Here is a 23,699-nt window from a genome sequence, read left to right as displayed (position 1 = left end):
TCTTAATACTGAAGAGGTTCGTCAGCAGTTAAGGCATATTAAATCAAATAAGGCGGCAGGCCCTGATGGTGTTCTTCCACGTACCCTAAAAGTGTGTGCTGACCAGCTGTGCTACGTCCTTCATTTATTGTTTTCTTTGTCCCTGTCCACTGCCAAAATTCCGGCTATGTGGAAAACATCATGTCTTGTCCCTATCCCCAAAAAAGCTAAGGTGTCTAATAATCTTTCTGAATTGAGGCCTATAGCTTTGACTTCGCAGATCATGAAGTGTTTGAGAGGGTAGTATTGGAACATCTGACTAGGCACGTGTCTGCTTTTCAGGATCCTTTGCAGTTTGCTTATAGGAAGGGTGTAGGGGTAGATGATGCACTACTATTTATGGTTCACAATATTTATAGTCACCTTGAAACTACTGCCAGTTCCGTTAGGATCTTGTTTTTGATTTTTCGAGTGCTTTTAATACTATACAGCCACATATTTTAGCTAATAAATTAATTGATTTTAAATTGCATAATACAACCATTGCTTGGATTTTAGAATACCTTTTAGCACGACCACAGTTTGTTAGGATTGGTAACAAACATTCTGATACCATTTTAACCAATACCGGTGCACCTCAGGGTACAGTTTTATCTCCCTTTTTATTTTCATTATATACTGCTGACTATAGGTATAGTCAGCTATCTGGTTGGGCCCAAAAATTTTCTGATGATACTGTATTAGTGGGTCTACTAAATCAGGGGGATGATCTTGTTTATAGAAGGGAGATTCAGTCTTTTTGCAGTTGGTGTGAGTCTAATTTTTTGAAACTGAACATAGGGAAGACTAAAGAACTTGTGATTGATTTTAGAAAGAAAAAAGAAAAGGTCCTCCCAGTTACAATTAATGGTCAGGTGATCGAAATTGTTCAGTCATATAAATTTTTAGGTGTTCATCTGGTTGAAAAATTAAATTGGAAAGAGAACACTAATGTTCTAATAAAGAAGGCTCAGACGAGACTGTTCTTTTTGAGAAAACTTAGATCATTCGATATCAGCACAAAGCTCTTAAATGTTTTTTATCAAGGGATTTTAGCTAGTGTTCTTTTTTATGCTGTACTTTGTTGGGGGGGTAGTATATCTGTTGAAGATAAGAATAGGATAAATAAGCTGATTAAGAGAGCTGGTTCAGTAATTGGTCTTAACCCAGATGTATTGGAGGTTATTGTGGAGAAGAGAACAAGTTCAAAACTAAAACTTGTCCTGTTCTTTGAAGGCCATCCACACACATCCACTTGTTTAAAGGACTCAGAAGCTCTTTCAGTGAGCGATTGATAATGCCCCGGTGCTCTAGTGAGCGCATGAGAAGATCTTTTGTTCCTTCAGCGGTTAGATTTTTTAATGAACATCGTTAATTTGAACTGTGAAATTGAATTCTATTCACATTGTGTTTCCTAATCAGGGCCTATTATTATTAGTCTGTTAATCCAGAATTGTCTATTTGTTAGTTGTGTATTGTGTTTGTTTGATGGCTGTATGGTTGGTGGCAAACTAGTTTCCCTATCGGGATTAATAAAGTTTTTCATTCATTCATTCATTCATTCATTCATTCATTCATTCAGTTCATTTAAACTCAATTGAAAAGTACCTCAGAATAACGCGTAGTGAATAACTTGTTTGTGCAAGTTCTTAACATGAGATAATACGTCACACAAAACAGCATGAAAACAACAAAGTACAAAAAGCTCTATCAATTATTAAGAGTATTAAACAAATAAATCAGAAATTGAGGTTTAAATCAAAATATATTACCTTGCATTTACCGAAGAAGAACGTTGAATCCTCAGTCCATGTGCTTCTGCGCTGTGTGTGGGAGGGGAAATGCCGTCAGGTGCGCGCACTGGACGGCCAGTCTTGAACATTTGGAGTAGTCAGTTAGTTAGTTATGGGATTGTTGTGGAAAATTTATATTTTACTTTCTTTAAGACATTATGTGGATTTTCTTTTGATTCAATCATGTGTTTTTCCTCTAGTATTTTCTTTTTCACCTGGCAGGAACGGAGACACACACACACAGTAAAACAGATGGTCAGGAAAAAGCCTTTTGAACTCCTCAATATGAGTACGGGAAAGACAGAGGGATTATTTAGCCATAAATAATGCCTTTTGTTGAGTTTCACGGGTGTGAAACTCAGTGAAACTCAACAAAGGGCCACTGTCTTCAGGACAAGATAGCTTTTATATGGCCTTTTGATGACCTCACAGATGTAAGGACAGTAAAACCCAGGAGCCACTGGTATTTCTAAAACCAGCTAAATCTGGTTTTACTGGGATGAGTGGAAAATTACGGCCGAAGGGACTTTGAGGACAGGGGGGGGGTATAAATAGGCCATGTGTTTTCTGTGTGAGTTAGGTCTTGTTCCTATTGCGAGGTAGCTGTCGCGATACTTTTGTGAACAAACCTCTTTTAAAAGAATAAACTATCTTTTAAAATATAATTTGGATCACGATGTCTCTTATCTTGATGCATATTTGTTTAATAATTGTTTTTGCCACAACAGGAGCTATGTATTCGAAAATGTCAGCAACAACATTTTCAAAAACTCAACATTTTGGTTAAATTTGGTTAAAAATATTTCCGCCTCCAAACTACTATTACTATAGGTACCAAAAAATAGCAGGATCTATTAAAAATGTATAATTTCAACTCCAGATGGGAGGCAGTTACACCAACCTTGCTTTTAAATTAAAAGAACGCTGAAATAAAGAATCAAGCAAAAAATTATAATTTTTGGAACAGCTGCCACACACGAACTACGCATTGTTATTTTTTCTTGCTGAAACGCTCATAGTTACACTTGCGTAATATACTAAAATATATTTTAAATAAAGTGCAAATAAATACACTTTTAAAAAATAAACTGAATTTTCACTTCAAGTATATTTATCAAAAATATATTTTTAGATATTATACTAAAGTACAATTATTTTAAAGTGTGTTAAAAGTTGTATTGTGAAAATTGGTAAAAGCATGATGCTAATATACTTTAAATATATTTAAATTTAGTACAATTTTGGTAAGTATATTTGCAATATACAATTGAAAAAAATAATATATTTAAAATACAATAAAGTACACTTTTTTTCACTAGGGTATTTATGTCAAAAAAATATAAATTATTTATATTAAATGTTTTACCTCACTTTACTCACTATAATATAACTCTTGTGATGACTTTATGGTAATGTACATGAAAATTCAAGAATCATGATAGATCTTAGGGCAATCCCACTGATCTGCTGTTCCCAATACATTTTCTTCAATGGTATTGGTCTACAATTTGAAATATGTAGCACTTGAATAAAGTGTGTAAATATGAATTAGTTGTTTGAAGCTGATTTGCAATAAGTTATGTGCTGTATCTGTTCTTTTGCATCACAGATTATTCAGGGAGGAGAGAGGATAGTACTAGAGTGGAAGATTTAGGAACTGTAGCAAATCTCAAAGAATACCCTCTCAATGAGAGAGACAACAGCAAGTGATGAGAGAGAGAGAGAGAAACAACAGCAAGTGATGAGAGAGACAACATTAATTGATGAGAGAGACAACAGCAAGGGATGAGAGAGTGAAATATAACGAGTAATGAGTAATGAGAAGGACACCAGAAACTGCAAGAGGTGAATAGTGTATGTTGAATGTGTGTTGAGAGAGTGTGTGTATGTGTGTGTACATAATGTTAAACTAATGTTATCATTAAACACCTTTTGTCTCTCTGGTAGCTTTCTGGTGGAAGGAGAGAGAAAAAGACTTGATGAGAAGGGAGAGCGACAGGAGCAGGTGGAAAGAGATTGACTGAACTCTCTAGGACAGTTGTTTTGTTGACTTAAAATGTAATATACCAATACACAACACTTGATATTATGTTCTACTAAAGTCTCACACAATTAAGATGTACTTTGACTGAAAGTAAAGTGTTACTGTAAAAAAAAAACTCTTCGAGTGACCCATACCAAATGGCCCATACCATTTTATTTGCAGAAAATGGTATGGGCTAAGCCCGGATGTCCTTCAATGCTGGAAACGCCTCTGCTGAGCTGACACTCAAAACATCTTACTCAAGCGGTCAGTGTGGTCAGCTAACATTAACAACTTCAAAGTTCAGATCTGGGCTGCGAATCGCTTAAGCATTGTAAGCTTAAATAACCATTGGTGGCAATAATTTCTACAATCAACTTACTTATAAGAAGCATAAAAAGCTTTTGGGAAACGCAGCTGTACAGTTGCTAATGTTACGTTTTATGCAGGGATGCATGCTATTCCTTCTCTTTTAATCTTAAAATGTTGGTGATACTGGAATGGTATCTAACTTTTTATACACTTGTTTCAGAGGGAAGCCAACTGTGACCCGTAGAGTGCAGCTGGATTTCTGAATCGGACCTTCCACATTGCAAGATGAGTTTCATAAAAACTTAAATTCTTTTTATTCTGCGAAGTGCAACCTTCAAACAACGTTGCAAATTTTATTTACATAATGTTCCAATAATGCTGTCTCTGTAGTTCACTGAAATGAGCTGATGTAGAAATGACACTCATGCTACCTGCAACTCCTCGACTGATATTCCTTGGTATGTATAGAAGTATATATATTTTTTCTTGTTATGATTACAAAAGCCACCAGGGTGTTTTCTGCATTCTTCTTCACAAGACTTTATTAATAATATAAAATGTATTAATATTGGGGGAATGACACCTTTTGACATTAATATCTGTCCAGACCAGTCCATGATCAACATATTAAAATGCATTTCTTATGTTAACTTATGAGTAACATTTTGGTCTATTCTCAACTAAAACTGCAATATCACATCAGAAGACATTTAATAAATCATTGGAGTCATTTGAATTGCTTTTCTGTGTTTTTTGAACTTCATATTTTTGGCATTCATTTCCTTGCATTGTAAGCACATCAGAGCCCTGATTTCTTTCTAAAAATCATACACATCTGGCATGGCATAAAGGTGAGTAAATGATGATTGAATTTTTATTTTTGGGTGAACTATTCCTTTAAGACCGCTCTTCTGACACTAATCAGAGCAAAGCAATCTACCACTTTCTCTGAACCATGTTTATATATTGATTTACCAGTGACAATGCATCCTAACTCCAAAAATGTTGCTAAAATCTAACATTACCTACACCTACTGTAGTAAAGGGCGGTTTTCCTGATACAAAACTAGACTTTGCTTTATTTATATAATATAATTATATAATTATTCATACTAATTATGAACACACATATTTGTTTTTCAGGCGTTGTTTCATCAGGATAAATCCTGAGAGAGGCATCAAGGATGGACGAGGCAAAGTCCTGTCAAAGTGTGCGTGGAAAGTCTTCCAGAAAAAGATGACTTCAGTCAAACCTCGTGTCTCCAGTCTACTAAAGAAACAAATGGACTTTGAGTGGGACTTTATATAAGTCAGTGAACCCAGTCACACACACACACACACACACACACACACACACACACACACACACACACACACACACACACACACACTGCTGTTTTAGTCATTCATTCAGTTATTTACATTATTTGTTATAATATGTATTTATTATTTATATGGCTGAAATGTAAGTTTATTTTCCCGAATCAGCTTTGGGCTTTGTTTTACCATTGCCTTCTAATTTTGTACAGATGTTTTACAAGAATAGGTTTTTGCAAATAAAGAGAGACATGCTTTCAGAAGACACTTTGAAGCTGTATTATTTGTGTTAAAAGTCACTATTTCAAAGGCTACATTTATGCACTGTGTTAAAACACTGTATCTTTATAGCAAGACTAAGGAATAATTTATTAAATCACAAGGTTTAGAAAAAAAAAGTAAACACATTGTAGATCTTTTTGCTAGCAGTCATTACTCAGTAGCTTATACAGTAGCATGTAGTGTGTTTGTAATGTAGTTTACAGTAAAATCCTTCAAATATACCTCTTGTGAAAAAGAAGCAAACTGTAAATTTCAGCTACAGCAAGATACTGTTGATTTTAAAGTAACTTGCTGGCAACCCTGCTGCCAGTTCTTTACTGTTTTTTAACTGTTTATAAGGTATTGTTTGTTTCTATTTCTCATATGACTGATACTCACAGTAACGCTTAACACTTTTACTCTTATTATTTTGGGTATGGCTGGCCATTCTCACACTGGTCCCAAGTCAGCTAGAAAGGTTAACGCTTCACTGACTCTGTTTCTTATCCCTCGTACTCTGACATCGATTCACAGGCACCAAAACCTCTCCCATTGTAGCCTAGCCGTCCATTCAGTATTGACCTAGGTAGCGTGCGTCAGGCTGTGCGGTCAACCTCCAATATGATGTTGCGAGAAATTGACTTTTTCATGCTGTTTTTACTCAGGCTGTAGGTGCTGAGATATGCTGCTTTACAAACCGTCAGGGGTGGGAGCTCGTCCTAAACTGTAGCTGGTGGAAGGAAGTGTGTCACTTTAATAGTGTTGTCATGGCAGTGGAATAAATTACATGACGTTGTAGTCAAACTGGAATGCTGGCATATATCTATTACGCATTGTGTATATATAGGGTCCAAGTTTATATTAATGTTGAGTTGTTGCTGTATCCATCATGCTTTGTTTTCGGTAAGCCACCATGTGGAAATGGACCCATGGTGCTTGGGCCCATCATCGCTTCTTGCAGCTATATTTTATTTTTATTTTTGTTGTAAAAAGAATTTTAAATGTATTTATTTGAATGTGTCTGTGTGGGTAGAGTTGTTGAGACATTTCATATTATATCACCAAACTAGAAATTGCCCATATTTCTATTTTACAGGTTTTTATACACTGTCATTCAAAACTCCTACACCATTTTCAATGTGTCTGAAACTCTTTAGAACTGAAAAAATATATTTTACCTATTTAAATAACTAATGCAATTATCATTCAAATTAATTTTCCTTGAAAAAAATAAGTAGTTTTAGAAAGAATAAGCATCTAGATTTCCTCTGGGTCTTTTTTTGACCCACATTTGCCTTTAAAGGGGGTTGTGGCATTTCATATGTGTTCTAGGGTAAAGATAATCAGTGGCAATGATCACACACAGATGATACTGAGTCCAGTGTTTACCAGGATCAGTTGTACTGAGTAGAATGGCTGTGCACAGAACTAAGAGGAGATAACCAGTTACAAGAGACACAGACACTAACAAACCTTCAAATGTTATACAGCACCATTTCTAAATGATACAGAAATAAATGTCATTACATACATTCAATTAACCAGTTATTTGAGGTACAGTAGTTTTCACACAATCACAGTTCATTCAACAACTACAGTACTGATGGATGTATGAATATATATTAATGGCATGTTACAGATTGATTTAGTTGTCTTTAGAATTTATAACTGACATTTGTCGCTTTGTTTGTGTTATGTTACTCAATGGATTTGTTTGGGAGACTCCCATAACACATTTCAGTTCTACCCTTGAACTTACCTGTGTTATTCAAAATACAATTAAATACTATTAAATTAATTTAAATAAGTGTGCAATTTTAGAGCTTTAATTAAAAAAGTTGTTATGATGCATTCAGGGCTGGTGCTGAAAATTCCATCTTGTTGACATCAATGAAAAGGTAAAGGAATGCAGTTCTCCTAAGTTACAAAAATAATACATCATTTAGAAGATACTGTATGTGAATGATCATTTGCAGAGAGAGTTTGGTATCTGTTCATTTGTACCTTTACTACTACTACTGTAACTCTTGAATATATCATTCAAGCGTCCTTCATACACATAAGGCTGTAAAACAGTACTTTCTCTCGCTGTCTGTTTTTTCTTTATCTTTCTCCCTCATTTACTTGTTTCTAGTCATTTATAAAAAAATACTTACTTAAAAGTCAGCCTCACAAAATACTGATCTTTCTCTTTTTAGCAAAACTTTAGTTTCAGTGCCAGTTAAAGGAATATTCTGGGTTCAATACGAGTAAAGCTCTATTGACAGCATTTGTGGCATGTGGTGGTGGCAGCGGCGTAGAGTGCAAAAGCCCAGAACTGGTAAGCAGACGGTTGAAGGTTCAATCCCCACAGAACCACCATTGTGTTCTTGAGTGAGGCACTTAACTCCAGATTGCTCCAGGGGGGACTGCCCCTGTAATAAGTGCACAGTGAGTCATATTGAATAGAAGCATCTCCTAAATGCATAATGTAAATATAAAAAGCAAAAATCTGGTGAGGCACTTACAATGGAAGTGAATGGGGCCAATCAGTTAACATTAAAGTGCAACTATTATGGTTTTAAATATGCCTAGTTTTGTTTTAAAGGTCTCATGCATTAGATTTACATGCATCCAAGGTCAAAAAACACTTTAATTTGCTCATGATTTAAATTGCAGCATTACCTTTTTTTCCCAGTGTAAAAAATGACTCCTTAAATGATCCGTTCTAAAGGATACATTTAAAACTCCTCCTTTCAGAGAGCCTACTCTGCTCTGATTGGTCAGATGTCCCAGTCTGTTGTGATTGGTTACAGCGCGTGTCGGAAAGGAAACGCCCTCTAACATATCTGAGTTTCAGCTCCGTCTGAAAAAAATGTCTGTTTACATACCAATTTGCCAACTTACCAACTAAGAGCAAACAGGCTAACAGCATGCACTGTCTGTACATCTAAACAGACCAGAGGCAGGGTTTTTGTTACCAAATTACGTAGGTAAGTACAGGAAGTAAGTCTGGAATTACTAACTACTTATTTCAGATGTTCTTTCTTATGGGTGTCAATAACTCCATTTGTCGTGCACTTTGATTTTTGAATCTTTGCAGACTTTTACATTCACAAACATTAATGAAAGGTAATATTTGAAAAAACCATAATAGGTGCTATTTAAAATACTCACTGTTTCAAAAGTATAGTCACAAGGCATAAACAATATGCATATGAACATGATTTTAGTGTAATCAAATTCTTTTCTAACCTTTTCTGTGTAAAGTTATAGCCAATTGAACAACTTTGTTGCTATGACGATGTAATGTCAACCAATTCTAATGAATTATGATTTAAACAACTTTACAGCTCAAATAATAAATGAGTTTTAACAGAAGAATTAATGTAAGTGCCATTGTTATAACAACCTCCGGGCAAGATTTCCTTTCGGCAGGTACGACAGGTCGCAAGAACGATTTTCCACCTCCCCCATCCCAGTCCACTCTGACGGTGGGTGGAAGGAGCCACGTAAGTGTTTCGATGTCCCTGGACTCAGCACGGCCACGAGTGGCACCTCAGGCTCCGCCCCGTTGTGAGGCCCCACCCGCCGGTACGTCCAACGCAATTGTCCCATTGGTCCCCCTCGTTCGGAGCTTGGGGGCATGGCTCGCGCTCCCCAACCCATTGTGGTGGCTGATCAGGACCATCCAACTCGGCTACGTGATTCAGTTTGCTAGGCGCCCGTCCAGGTTCAACAGCGGGATCGCTGTTTGCTGATCACTTCGGTGAAATGCGAGAACACCGCTGCCTTGTGTGCGGAGATCGCCTCCCTTCTACGGAAGGATGTAATAGAGCCTGTTCCTCCAGCCAAGATTAAGGAGTTTTTTACAGGCCCTAATTCATTGTACCCAAAAAAGGCAGTGGGTTGTGGCCAATCTTGGACCTGTGAGTTCTGAACCTGGCCTTGCACAGACTCCCATTCAAATGCATAATTCCATGTCTTGGTTCTACCTCCACACAGACCCTTCCTGCGGTTTGCTTTCGAGGGCCTGGCTACTACTATTTGTCCCTGTCGTTTGGTCTGTCCAGTATGTGTGCTAACTAGGCCCTGTACTGAGGAAGGTGCTCCGCATTCACTGGATACCCCATTGGTAACCCTGTGTGATGTATATTCCGTAAAGTGGTTTCACCTGTTCCTCTGGGTGGGGTGTGGTCTCCACGGTGTCCTCCTCTTTGGAGGGACACCCCCCTACACGGAGCCTATATGGCCCCCAGCTGAACGATTTAATTCCTTTTGGGGAGAAAATGAGAAGAGGCCATGGCTGGGTCTGCTGGTCCTTATCTTTTGAGCAGTCGACTTGTCCCCAAGGTGCAGGGGACCGTTTGACACCTACAAGAACATTGGGGGAGGTTATGTGATGGCTGGTTGCGCTGGCTACGAGGCACACAGAGGTCTGCTCATCTCGCACCACCAGTCCACGTAACACAGTTCAGTTAGTTGTGCCGTTTTGTATAGGGACACCTAGTGTCACTACATCGACACAACGTCGAATGAGTGACAGAAGGGGAATGTCTCTGTTACTTTTGTAACCTCCGTTCCCTGATGGAGGGAACGAGACATTGTGTCCCTCCTGCCACAACACTGAACTACCCGCTGAAATGGCCGGGACCTTGTCTTGGCTCCTCAGCACAAAGCCAGAATGAGTGGTTGCTCCTTTTATACCCGTATGTCCGGGGGAGTGTCACTACATCGACACAACGTCTCATTCCCTCCATCAGGGAATGCATGTTACAACAGTAACTGAGACGTTTTTGCTTTTTTTAAAGAAAAGTAGGGACGAGTCTAAATAAATGTTTGTGGTAATCAACATTATGCCACAAATGCTTTTGAGCTTAACTTGTATTGAACACAGAATATTCCTTTAAGAGCTGGGGAATATCTGACCCAGAGTATCTGATTGAACCTGATATATGACAGCAGCAGCAGTTTTATTTTGAAATTAATTGTTCCGCTATCTTTAATAGCCCTCAACTTAAAATGTATGTAGTTGAAAAAAGCTTCAACCTTTTGGCTTATTCTCAGTGCAGAAATCTCCAATTTTACATTCACCTTTGCTGAAATGTCTGCTAATTTTAGTTGCTTTGATAACACTAGACACTGGCATGATTTAGGCACTAACAGAAACATTGCAGGAGACTGCAGAAAGGTACTTAGCATTTGTTTCTCATTTAAGACTTTCTCAACCATTAAATTAGGTTGTCTGTCATTTCACATACAGCTTCCCACAAACAAATACGCACTCTGTGCTTCACGGAGGTGGTGGTAACTTGACATCCAATAGATTGTAAGCAAAAATGTTCCAGAAGATTCCGCAGAGGATAAAAAGAGTGTAGACACTAAAGAAGATCCAGAACAAGGACTGCTCCTGCAAACGCTGTTCATAGTTATGTAGAACCACAACACCAAGGGTGAGGCCCACTGCCACTCCCCCGAGATGGGCCACAAAGCTGGGATTAGGGCATGGTGGGATGGCTGGGGGAGAGAATCGGAGCCAGACAGCACGACCAAACTCCACACTCACTGTAGACACAGAAAGTTAGAGGTTTACATTGATGATCTACACGTAGAAGCATTTACATGTTGGTAAAAAACATCTTAAAAAGAGGACATATTCAAAACAGCAAACAAAGAAGCACCAAGTAATTTTTTTGTTTACGTTTTACTGGCTGGTACAATTGTGGTCTTGGGGTTTGTACCTATTGGCCTGGGTCATGCAAAAGCAAACTTTTTCAGATGCCATTGAAGAAATGATCTATTCAAAGGTGTATTTGACATCCATTAACTGAAGTGTCTGATAACCGTGGGTTACCAAGAAAAAGTGAATAGTATTCAGCTGGTCATGAGATTTCAACATTGCTGCCAAAATTAGGGGAGGACCTGTCTTATGTAGAATAAAATTGTGTTGAAAAAAAAAAGAATTAAAAATATATACAGTATTTCTGTCACTGTCCTGTCACTGTGTAAGTCTGGATTTTTGTGTGACAGGACAATGGCACCACCGTCCCATGTCTGTCTTGTGTTTCGTTGTCTGTCTTTGTGTGAGAGCATGGTTTCAGTTTTGATTTCCCTGTCTGGTTTGGTTTGGGTCTGTGTAGGGATCTGGACACTCATGCTCCATGTTCTGTCTGTCTTTATGTAAGCGCTCAGCTTCAGTTTTGATTTCCCTGCCGTGCGCTCCTCGGTCGGTCTCGTGTCTTATGTCCAGAGCATGGTGTCTGGATCCTGACTTCCCTGTCTGTTTTTTTTTTTTTTTTGACGAGGAGGGGAGCATGGCTGGGCTGTTATGACGCATGCCTGGTGTTGAGTTGACTAATCAGCGGGAGAGAGATAAGTGAACTCAGCCCCAGGTGTGCATCACGTCCCGGCCACGCCCCCTCTTTGTCCTCCATGTCTTGTAATGGCGTGAGTGCATTGCGATTTTGTCACCTTGGCGGGATACACTTGCATCAATAATCTGTGTCTGTCTCTCTTGACCGCGCATTGCTTTCGCTTTGTGCTGAGGTTCGGTCACTTAGTAGTTTATGTTTGTTTTTCCATTATTGTATTAATAAATTCCCCTTATTTTTTACACTCTGTATTTTGGTCCTGAGCCTCTGTTGATTCTCTGCAAACCTTGACAATTGTCCAAAAGTTTTAGGCTTTTTTCAATCGTTTTCATTTATCAATTATCGCCATACAAAGAAAAAATCTAAATCAACATTTTGTGTGACCACCTTTGCATTCAAAACAATACCAGTTATCCTAGGTACACCTGGACACAGTTTTTCTTGGTTGTTGGAAAATAGGATTTTCCATAATTCACCACAGTTATTCTATCTATTTCGGCTGTCTCAATTGCTTCTGTCTCCATGTATTTATGTTCAGTGTGGGGCTCTGTCGGGGCCATGCCATCTGTTGCAGGGCTCCCTGATCTTCTGTACTATTCTACTTGCAAAAGGAATGTTTTGGAAGAATTTCCTATTGACACTAATGCTGAAGATATAAATAACCATCTTAAGACAAATGTTTTTGAGAAAAATCTTATGTGCCTAAGACTTTTGCATAGTACTGTATATATTTAGTGCCAATTTAATAAATGGGCAAATCAGAGAATCATGAGATAATTTGTCCTGCATTTGTAGAATTAATCTCTCCCTTTCCACTGAGAGTTTTATCAAGCACAAAATTACTGTTGTCATCATGACTAACATAAGAACACAGTTTACATACTGCACACCAGAGCCATTGCCATGCGAAAGAGCTTGAACTGACACTTCATCCCTGACCAGTTCTGTAAAGGGGGAAGAGACAGAGAGTAAAATTAGAAATAAAGTAAAATTGGTATGTAAAAAAGAAAGCATCACATCAGTATTCTTTCCATAGGCTGCTCTGGTACTGTTCTGTGAAAATGGTTTTCATTAACTGTGTTATCAAGGTTGCCTTGGAATGAGATGGATATTTATTGTAGCATTTTCAGTAATGATGTGACAATCAGAGCTGGCATAGAGAGACCTACTGGCCACTGCCCAACAACAACATTAGCACCTGTGACTAAGCTCACTGAAGGTCAGCCTAGCTGTTTTGCAAGTAATATTCTAAATAATGAGTCAGATCAGATGAGAGGTCAGTTTTTGTGTGGATAGACTATGAGTAATTGGAGTCCTGATCATATAACAACGCTGACACAAAAAGTTCTGTCTGAAATGCTAAGCAAGTAGTCAGGAGGGTGCTTGATCTGACTGGAGAGAACTGTGGACAACGATTGAGTATGGATTTTAAAAATGAATGACAGTGAACATGTCAATATACAGCAAAAAACACATCCATTTACTTCCGTTCAAGGTCAATAGGAGTGGCATGGAGGTCTTTGATTGGTCAGAGGCAGAGTGGGAGGAGCAGCATAGTCAACTTAAATTTAGCTTGTGTCATAATAAGTATGACTAAAAGTCTAGTAACAAGAGCCTAAAAATCTAATCTGAGTTTTCACCAAGCAAACACTATTTGATAATCCAAGATGATCTCATGATATTATTAGTTATTCGTACGTAAATTGTGGTTGTAACTGTAAGCCCGTTTATCGGTCCAATGGCGGTCTCCAATAATACGGGTGAAGGTCTCTGCGCGTTACTGTCTTTCTTGTTACGCAACACAACAATATTAAATGAAATACATTTTCTCTTATGTATTACCTCGTTTATTCATCTGACTCCATAAATGAAAAAGGTTTTTAATGATATCTGAGTATCATTAAAAGTGAGCGAATGTTTGATTATTCTTTTAACTCCTTTAATTATATTTTTACCCGTTTAGATTAAGAAACTATGTCGCTTTGAGGTCCTCGCGTGTTTTCTCTACACCGCGGGTCTCACAATCACAAGCGGCCAGTATTGGATCATCAAACAGAGGGAATTGCTATATACCTGAGATTGGTCACGTTCAAGTTCACACAATCAAAGATACTTCAGTATAGCCCCATGGAATTGCATACACTTGAATTTAACTCAACGTTTTCTTCAGTAGAGGTCACGGCCACTATTACAGATGTAAGTTAACCAACATAACTTCTCTTATAATAGCTTTGGATTGGCCATGCGTGGTTTCCCACGTACACTTATCTGGAGAAACATCAAATTAAAACAGGTAAGACACCCAGATTTAGATTGGTCAAGCAGCGTTTGCTGTTCTAAACGGAAATTCCCTTTTTGTCTTTGCAAACCAAGTACACTTGAATCGATGCCAAATATTAGTCGTCACTAATCTGACGCAGACTTGCGGTAACATACGAATCGTTCAATCTGTTTGGGAAACACAATGTCAGAGTCAGTCAGAATAAAATCAAATGCTGACAATTTATTGACCAGGTAAATAGAATAATAATTCAGAATCCAATTCATAGAGTGAAATCATCAGTCAAGTATAATAACAGCAATTCAGAAATTGAGGAATTCATAGACACATTTACCTGGCAACAAGAACTACACACAGCGATCGTGTGGGAAGTCTACCTACAGACTCCCTGAGCAATGTGTCACATCTCCTTAAATACCCAGATAATTCAATATGCTTACCAAATGGTGGTGTCTGTCATTATAATTAGATTTTGGTCCCCTGTTGAGGGGCTTCCTGTAGATTTACATACAGGAGGTATGGAGGATCTGGGGGAGGGCACACCTTTAAGGGGCACACCACAGTTCTCATATTTTATAACTTCTTTTTGCTTTTCATTATGGCTGGGAGGATGAGACCAGTTTACCAGGCGCACTGAGAGACTTTAAATGATACCAAACATGTTATAGTTACTTTTTTGTACACACTTCACATTGCATAGGTTTTTAGTGAGCTTTAAGTGAGGAGGAGGAGTGAGATGAAGGGTCTTTAGAAGGGAGGCGTTAGCTGCACAGTTTGTTGCATCTCGGATGTTGCTGTTACATCTGCGAGAGAGAGTTCAGATGTTAATTCTCATGAGAGCCTTTTGTTTTCTCGAGGAGTAGCCCAGACTCACTGGCACCCGCCTTACAAACACATTTGTAATTCGCTTTGTTAATTTGCTTAGACAACAAAATGTACAACATGGTCATTTTGATGGCATCTAAAACATAAACACTTTTACATTTGAACAACTTCAGAGACTGTTACAAATGTTTATGAATCCTTTGGGTTCAAAGAATCTGACATTTTGGAACAATTGCGACAACGCTCACAAATCAGGAAATAAGTTAAACTAATTCTGCACCTACAAATGTAAATGTACCAAAATGTTTGTGTAAACATAAACAAATATGAACAAATACTCATGATATCACCCTGGATAATATGAGAATATTGATGTGATCGGCTGAGACTGAAAAAAGGTGGAAAATGAGACCTATTAAACATGAAAGAGAGTAACAATACAGAGTGTCCTTTTAAATACGCATGTAACCAGCAACAGATCAAATGGCTTTCCCAAAACACACCCTATAAAATCCCAAAATGTATTCACAATCTCAAGCACATAGCAATGGGAGAGTGCATTTCATTGGCTTTTGCTCATTGTTTGTCTCTCGCTCATCTGAGATGAACTTGAGTTGTGTACTGTGCGCTAGGCTTCAGTCTATATTTTGGTAGATATGAGTCTGGAAGATCAAATTCCTCTATTATATTTTGGAGTTCATGTGTAGACCCAGTCTCAAATGAATTGAAAGTTACATTCAGGCTGAATTACCTGGTCATGTATCACAAGGATACCGCCAGTAACCATAGTAGAAGCTGAACTCACACCTAGCCTTACAAACAAATCTAGATTTCTGTCAAACTAGCCACAAATTTGCCCCTCATTATTTTGATATGAAAATGAGATTGTGATTCACTGCAAATGTTTGCAGCTCTTCAATAGTATTGAACCTGCAGCAAACCTTTGTATAATGGGAAGGAAATATGCGTCTGTCCATTCAGATTTTTTCTTCGGAGCCGAGCAGTTGTGTGATCAGCGAGCTGCATTCACTGACTGTTCCACTCATCTCTATAGAGCGTATGCTGTTGGATCTATGGCGCATATCAGCGGCTTTCTCCTTCTCTGCACAACAGTGCAGCTTTGCCCCTGGGCGCTTTGACAGCGCTTCTAAAAGACAATATTTTCCCTAAAAGAGTTTATTTTCTCTAAAAGTGCAATACACAGCGGCTTTGAACATCCTTTTCAGGATGCGTCTTTATAAAGATGCCCTTCCACCCCTGTGTAGTTCCTGGATGCAGTCGATTTCTCTCTGCTCCTGACGGTCGCAGATGCTGCCTCGTGTGTCTGGGTATTGATCACACCAAGGCAGCATTTGTGGATGGTTCGTGTTCTCACTGCGAGAACCTTGGATGACGAGTTCACAACCTGGGCCCAGCTCTCAGCCCCAGCGTCAAGCACCCTATAGGAAGCACACGCCCCCGACTCCCGAACGTCCTTGCGGAAGGCTCCCAAGCGTTCCTGAGACGGATGACCCAGGGAATGAGACATTTGCTCCGGAGCTCGCGCGGAGCTTGGACATGTGGTTTTCACTTCCCAACCCGTCGCGCTGGTTGGCCAGGGCCATCCGACTCGGCTACGTAAGCTGCATCCGCTTTACCTCTGTGTACACTGAAGACGCCAACACCCTGCATGCGGAGATCGCGACCCTTTTACTCAAAGACGTGATAGAGCCTGTCCCTCCAGCCAAGATGAAGAAAGGATTCTACAGCCCTTACTTTATCATAGCCAAGAGGCTTACGACCGATCTTGGACTTGCGAGTTTTCATCCGGGCCTTGCACAAACTCCTGTTCAAAATGCTCATGCAAAGACACATTCTTACTTGCGTCACGCATCAAGATTGGTTCGCAGCGGTAGACCTGAAGACAAGTACTTCCACATCTCTATCTTGCCTCGACACCGACCCTTTCTACGGTTCGCATTCGACAGCCAGGTGTATCAGTACAAGGTCCTCCCCTTCGGCACGTCCCTGTCCTCTCACGTCTTCACGAAGGTCGCAGAGGCAGTCTTTGTCCCGCTAAGGAAAGTGGGCATCCACATACTCAACTACCTCAAAAACAGGCTCATCCTGGCCTTCTCTTGAGAGTTACTGTGCGCCCACAGGGACCAGGTCCTCAGGCACCTCAGCCGTCTAGGGCTTCAGGTCAACTGGGAAAAGAGCAAGCTCGCCCCGGTTCAGAGCATCTCTTTTCTCAGCATGGAGTTAGACTCATTGGCTTGGAGTTGGTCTCAATTACATCACCAACGAACATGGGCAGTCAGTGTTGAAATGCCTCACCTTGTTCAAGCCAGGCACGGCGGTTCCTCTAAAAGAATTCCAGAGGCTCCTGGAGCATATGGCATCCTCCGTGGCGGTCACGTATGAGACCGCTTCAGCCCTGGCTCCAGGCTTGAGTCCCGAGATTGGCATGGCGCACCGGCACGCACTGTGTGTTCATCAACCCCACCTGCCTCCAGACTTTCGACCCCTGGACAGACCTGTTTTATGCGGACAGGAGTCCCCATACAGCAGGTGACCCAACGCATTGTGGTCACCACAGACCACTCCAAACAGGGTTGGGGCGGCGTGTGCAATGGGCATACAGCAGCTGCCACCTGGAAAGGGCCCCACTGCATTGGCAGATCAACTGCCTAGAGTTGCTGGCTGTATTCCTTGCCCTGCGGAGGTTTCTCCCGCTAATTCGGTGCAAGCACGTCTTGATCCACTCAGACAGCACCGTGACAGTAGCGTACATATATCGCCATGGCGGCGTGCGCTCACATCATATGTCATAACTCGCCCGCCATCTCCTCCTTTGGAGCCAGCAGTGACTCAGGTCACTGCACGCCACTCACATCCCGGGCAACCTCAACACGGCAGCGGATGCGCTGTCGTGACAAGGTACACTCAGTGGTGAGTGGAGACTCCACTCCCAGGTGGTCCAGCTGATTTGGGAATGGTTTGGCAAAGCACAGATAGACCTGTTCGCTTCTCAGGAGACCTCCCCTTGCTCGCTCTGGTACTTCCTAAAGGAGGCTCCCCTCGGGACAGATGCGCTGGCACACAGCTGGCCCCGGGGGCTGTGCAAGTACGCATTTCCCCCAGTGAGCCTTCATGCATGGGTGCTGTGCAAGGTCAGGGAGGATGAGGAACAACACTGGCCCACACGGACTTGGTTCATGGATCTCGTGCTCCTCGCGACAGCCCCTCCCTGGTGAATTCAACTGAGGAAGGACCTTCTTTCTTGGGGTCGGGGCACCCTCTGGCATCCGCGCTCAGACCACTTGAACCTCCACGTCTGGCCCCTGGACGGGATGCGGAAGATCTAAGTAGCCTACCATCTGCCGTCGTAGACACGATCAATGAAGCCAGAACTCCCTCTACCTGGCAACTTTATGCCCTAAAGTGGCGCTTGTTCGGAAATTGGTGTTCTTCCCGGACCGAAGTTGGGACAGTACTCTCATTTCTGCAGGAGAGGTTGGCTGTCCCCCTCCACCTTAAAGGTGTATGTAGCCGTTATTGTTGCCCACCACGACACAGTGGACGGCAAGTCCTTGGGTAAGCATGACTTGATTATCAGGTTCCTTAGAGGTGCCCAGAGACTGAACCCCCCCAGCCAAGCCTGTTCCTCTCCTAAGATCTCTCAGTGGTCCTCTTGGGCCCCCTTGCGGGTTTGAGCACACTCAACGAGAAGTGTGGCATCCTCATGGGCACTGGCCAATGGCACCTCATTAGCAGACATATGCAGAGTAGCGGGCGGACCTGTGTCTCCCTTGGGCAGTCCCCGCTGCCCCCCGGTCGCTGTGTTTGTAGCAGCTCCTCCCTCTCAGCAGGTAGGATCTACCACCGCGCCATTTCCACATGTGGCCTGAAAACCCATGTGATGTATTCTGCCACTCTTTACCTGGTAGTCTCTGTGGGGTCTTTTCCCCCTGAAAGAATAGGAGTTGGAAAAGAACGCCTACACCGATGCGTGTGATAGCGTTAAGATGGCCCCAGCCGCTTTGACTCTATGCGAGAAACATAGAGAGAGAAAAGGCGCGGCTGGCGCGGCCTACTCCCATGCTTGGCATTTCGCTTTGTTTCCCCCTTTGGGGTTCTGGGAACCTAAAAGGGTTATGATGATTTTATGGGGCATTGGGGAAGGGTATGTGCAGTCTGACTCAGCCTGTCGCTTTGGCACACAACTGCCTGCCCGCAACGACGCTGAGCCGAGCCACTGTTATGGCCGAACCTCATTCTCGGCTCCTCAGTGCAAAACCTGAATGGACAGATGCATTTTTTCCCTCCATTTATACCCGTATATCCGGGGGAGGGACATGCAAATTCTGGCTGCCAATTTCTCATTGGCCTTTTCTCAAGTTCAGAGATGCGCAAGGCTCTCAAGAGAGACCATTTTTAAATCAAAGATCCTTGCAACATAATCTAAAACACAACATTGGTCTTATTTTTTTATTTATTTGACTTTTATTGCCAAATATACAGTACTTCATCTGAAATCAAAGATTGATGTGACATGACATGACATGACGTCATTTAGAACAAATTCTGGCCAAAAAGAAGGTGTTTTTTGCATTAGTTTCAGTGGTTCGTAACAGCTTGTCTGGGCGAAATTTAGCATTAGTAAATTTTCCAAGACATGTAATGCTATTTTTTGTTTTGTTTAATTAGTCTACAAAAGGAATCAAATCTACTCAAATACTTCTCCCAAGTGCCCATTCACTCATGTGCCATCTGCAGTGAAAGCAATTTACACATGAGCCCAAAGTGAGCATATCATCATTCTTTTGTCTTTATTCTGCACATTAACACTTTTATACATTCATCTTTGCAATAGGATCAGTGTCATCATAAATTACAATAATAGAGTGTAATCTGTGCGTATTATGGCCACGTATAGTGTGTTAGCACTATATTGAATTCAAAATGTAAACAAGACAACATTTTTTTTTACTGCATATATATTGCTTTAAATCCTTATCAAGTTGTTAAAACAGATTATTTTACTGACCTCATGTGAATTCCACTCATAGAATGAGGCATAAAATCACTGATAACACATGTTAATGTCACACTAGTTTAGGTTTTACTTAGCGTCTGCATATTTAAATGTACTTCTAAACACCTCCCACAGCAGTGTGGTGGGTGTTTAAATGTTCGCAAACAGTATGCTGTTGCTCGGCTGTTTAGAACTTCTTTTTACCTCTGAATGAAGAATGAATAAGAACTTCTCCGGAAGTATATTGAGGCTTTAAATGAAAACTTGCTTGTGAGATATACAGCAGGTTCAACATAATAATAATAGTAATATATATTTTTGTCGCAATTTCTTACATTTCACATGTTGAGCTGTTATTTTGAACTTTAATTTGACTTGAAGGTATTTCTGGCTCTGTGTTTAATGGTAGTTTCACACTTCAGGATAAGATGTTGGTTATATGACCCACTGTGATTATTGAAGTGCAAAATGCTGGGATTTAATTATATAAATTTGCCGTCTGTCAGTCAGACAGCACGCGGGCACCGAATTGAGTTGGTGCTCGGAACTACAAGTACTGCAGAAAAACACTGGTATTGTTACATCCTTTTTATTTTAGTATTGAATTATTACCGCATTAATAATAATTAGGTATTTTTGACATAATTACCAGCACCATGATTGATCACCACTGTTCTAAACATTAGACTTGGTGTCAGCTTTGAGATTAAATTGATCACTGGTTACTTCTAAGCCATATCAACAAAGAATGATGAAAAAAATCCCAATTCCTAGAGCTGAAACTGAAGTAAAAAAAAATAAAAAATTTCCACAATACACAAAACCTAGATGGGAATACTTTGATTTCTCTATTACCATGACAACATTGGCGAGGTGGGCAGAGACCAGAGCATAGACTCCCCCTGATGAACCGACCACAGGTGAAGTCATGTCTGTCACTGACACAGCCAATGAACCTGCAAGAAGAGATGCAGACAACAAGTCACAACAGTGCACAGTTATTCCATCAACTTGTGCTATCCCGATGGCTTTCGCTTTTGCGCCATGTCTCCATGTTTATATCCACGTCTCTCCCACTGAATGCATTTAGGACGTCTACAATATGGAAAGCTTTTCTTTTAATTTCTATCAGTCAGTCAATACCATACCAAAATCAATGATTTATGATATTTCTAAAAACGGTTTAGTATAATATAGGCTTTACAAACACAACCAAACCTGTTTATTTACATAGTAAGCTCTACAAACATCTCTGTTACTGTCATAGCCTCCGTTCCCTGATGGAAGGAATGAGACGTTGTGTCGATGTAGTGACACTAGGCGTCACTCTTGGGAGCCCCAACCACCTCTGATCTTTGAGAAAAGACCAATGAGAATTGGCGAGTGGAATTTGCATGCCACTCCCCCGGACATACAGGTATAAAAGAAGCCGGCTGCAACCACTCATTCAGGTTTTGTGCTGAGGAGCTGAGACAGAGTCCCAGACATTCCAGCAGATAGTATAGCATTGTGGCAAGAGGGATACAACGCCTCATTCCCTCCATCAGGGAACGGAGGTTACGACAATAACCGAGACATTCCCCTTCTGTCACTCACTCGACAATGTTTCGATGTAGTGACACTAGTGGTCCCTATACAAAAATGCCACACCAGCTGAACTGTGTTCTGAACCGCCGATGCAAGTGCAAGCAAGCTGCTGCGTGCCTAAAAGCAGATGCATCAGTCTGCACATAGCCTCCCCCAATTCCCCAAAAGACGTCACGTAATTCCCAACACCTTGAGGGGGGTAAGCAACTTAACTAGCATAGAAGCAGGCCGCGCCAGCCGTGGCCTTTTCTCTATGATTTCTCTCCACAGAGTATTAGATTTGGCTGGGGCCATCTAATGCTTTTATTTGCGCCAGGGAAGGTGTTCTTTTCCTTTCCTTTCAGGGGAAAAGACCCCACGGAGACCACATCCTGCTCGAAGGGGAGGTAACATGTGGCAATATGTCACGTGGGCTCACCAGCCACACATGAAAGAGGCGTGGTGGTAGGTCCTACCTTGAAGGGGATGAGCTCTACAAACATAACGAATGGGGGCAGAGAGAGCTTTGCCCAAGGGAGATGTGGGTTTGCAGACAGGGAGACCGTACCGTGGAAAATACATAACAGGGGGTTACTGGAATAACCGGCACCTGTGGAGCACCTATCCCAGTACAGGGCATACTAGCACATGTACTGGGTCCAACTGTGAACTTCTCCTTTGAATTAACAAGCTACAGGGCTAGGGAGGAAGGACATTCAGGATTCACGGTATCGTGAACTTCCACTGGAGAAGCGCACGTCTTTGCCTCACGGAAGCGAAAGGCACTATACGCAAGCGATACACCTGGCCAGCTGTTCCGTATTCCCAAACTTACCTGTTCGTACAGGACAAAATCGGCTCAACCCGGAGATAAAATATTGCAAAGGTATTGGGTGTTGCCCAGCCCGCTGCTCTGCAGATGTCTGTTAGAGAGGTGTCCTTGGCCAGTGCCCACGAGGATACCACACTCCTTGTAGAGTGTGCTCATATTCCAAAAGGGGCGGGCAAGGTCTGGGCCTGGTATGTCAGAACGATGGCATCCACGATCCAGTGGGCAAGCATCTGTTTGAAGACTGCATTCCCTTTCCGCTGTCTACCAAAGCAAACAAAGAGCTGCTCAGAGCGTTTAAAGCTCTGTGTGCAATCCGAGTAGGTGCACAAAGCACGGACTGGACACAGCAACGAACAGGGCTGGGTATGCCTCCTCCAGGGGGAGCGCTTGCAGGCTCACCAGCTGATCCCTGAAGGGGGTCGTGGGAACCTTGGGCACTATAGCACATAGGCGGCTGTGGCTCAGGTGGTAGAACAGGTCGGCCACTATTCGCAGGGTTGGCAGTTCGATTCCCGGCCCACATGACTCCACATGCCGAAGTGTCCTTGGGCAAGACACTGAACCCCATAGACCGGCCGGGGATCACGTGAGAGCTCGGACCTACTGGACCAAACTCCAGGCAAGTATAGCAAACAGAGAACGCCTACAGGTCCCCAACCCTCTTGATGGAGGTGAGCGCTATCAGGAGGCCATCTTCAAGGAGGGCTTTCAGCTTGATTGACTCTAGCGGCTCAAACGGGGCTCTCCAAAGGCCCAGGATGACCATGGGGAGATCCCATGAGGGGAAGAGGTGTGGCCTAGGAGGATTCAGTCTCCGGGCGCCTCTGGGGAACCTGATGATCAGGTCGTGCTTCCCTAGGGACTCTCCACTGTGTTGTGGTGTGCCGCTATGGCGGCAACATACACCTTCAACAAAACAAAAAGGAACATAAGATTTACCTTCTGGCCCTCCACCGATGGAGTGGTCTGGATACCCAGCGGACGTCTCCCTCCCTGGGTCGTCCGTCTCAGGGGCACTTAGGTGCCTTCCGGGTCCTCGTGCCTTGGTGCCTTGATGCAGGGGAGCATCTGCTTCCTGCTGGGGGCTCTATGCTGGGTCCGAAG

The 23,699-nt window shown here is 41.6% G+C and overlaps 1 protein-coding gene across 2 annotated transcripts in view; it reads right to left on the bottom strand.

Annotated features, from left to right (window-relative positions):
* Nucleotides 1-5,564: 5,564 nt before the first annotated feature.
* Nucleotides 5,565-23,699, bottom strand: part of LOC127647098 (rhomboid-related protein 3-like) — a 130,839-nt gene continuing 112,704 nt past the window's right edge. For both annotated transcript variants that reach the window (XM_052131191.1, XM_052131192.1), the window contains 3 exons: nt 21,053-21,153; nt 12,958-13,018; nt 5,565-11,268 (listed from right to left, as the gene is read on the bottom strand). In XM_052131191.1, coding sequence (XP_051987151.1) covers nt 10,997-11,268; nt 12,958-13,018; nt 21,053-21,153 — 434 coding nt within the window. In that variant the 3' untranslated portion in view covers nt 5,565-10,996. The remainder of the gene's footprint in view (nt 11,269-12,957; nt 13,019-21,052; nt 21,154-23,699) is intronic.

The sequence above is a fragment of the Xyrauchen texanus genome, chromosome 7, assembly GCF_025860055.1.
Source record: "Xyrauchen texanus isolate HMW12.3.18 chromosome 7, RBS_HiC_50CHRs, whole genome shotgun sequence".
NCBI classification, from domain to species: domain Eukaryota; kingdom Metazoa; phylum Chordata; class Actinopteri; order Cypriniformes; family Catostomidae; genus Xyrauchen; species Xyrauchen texanus.
The sequence above is the reverse complement of the archived record's forward strand: the minus strand, read 5'-3'. Positions and strand labels throughout refer to the sequence as shown.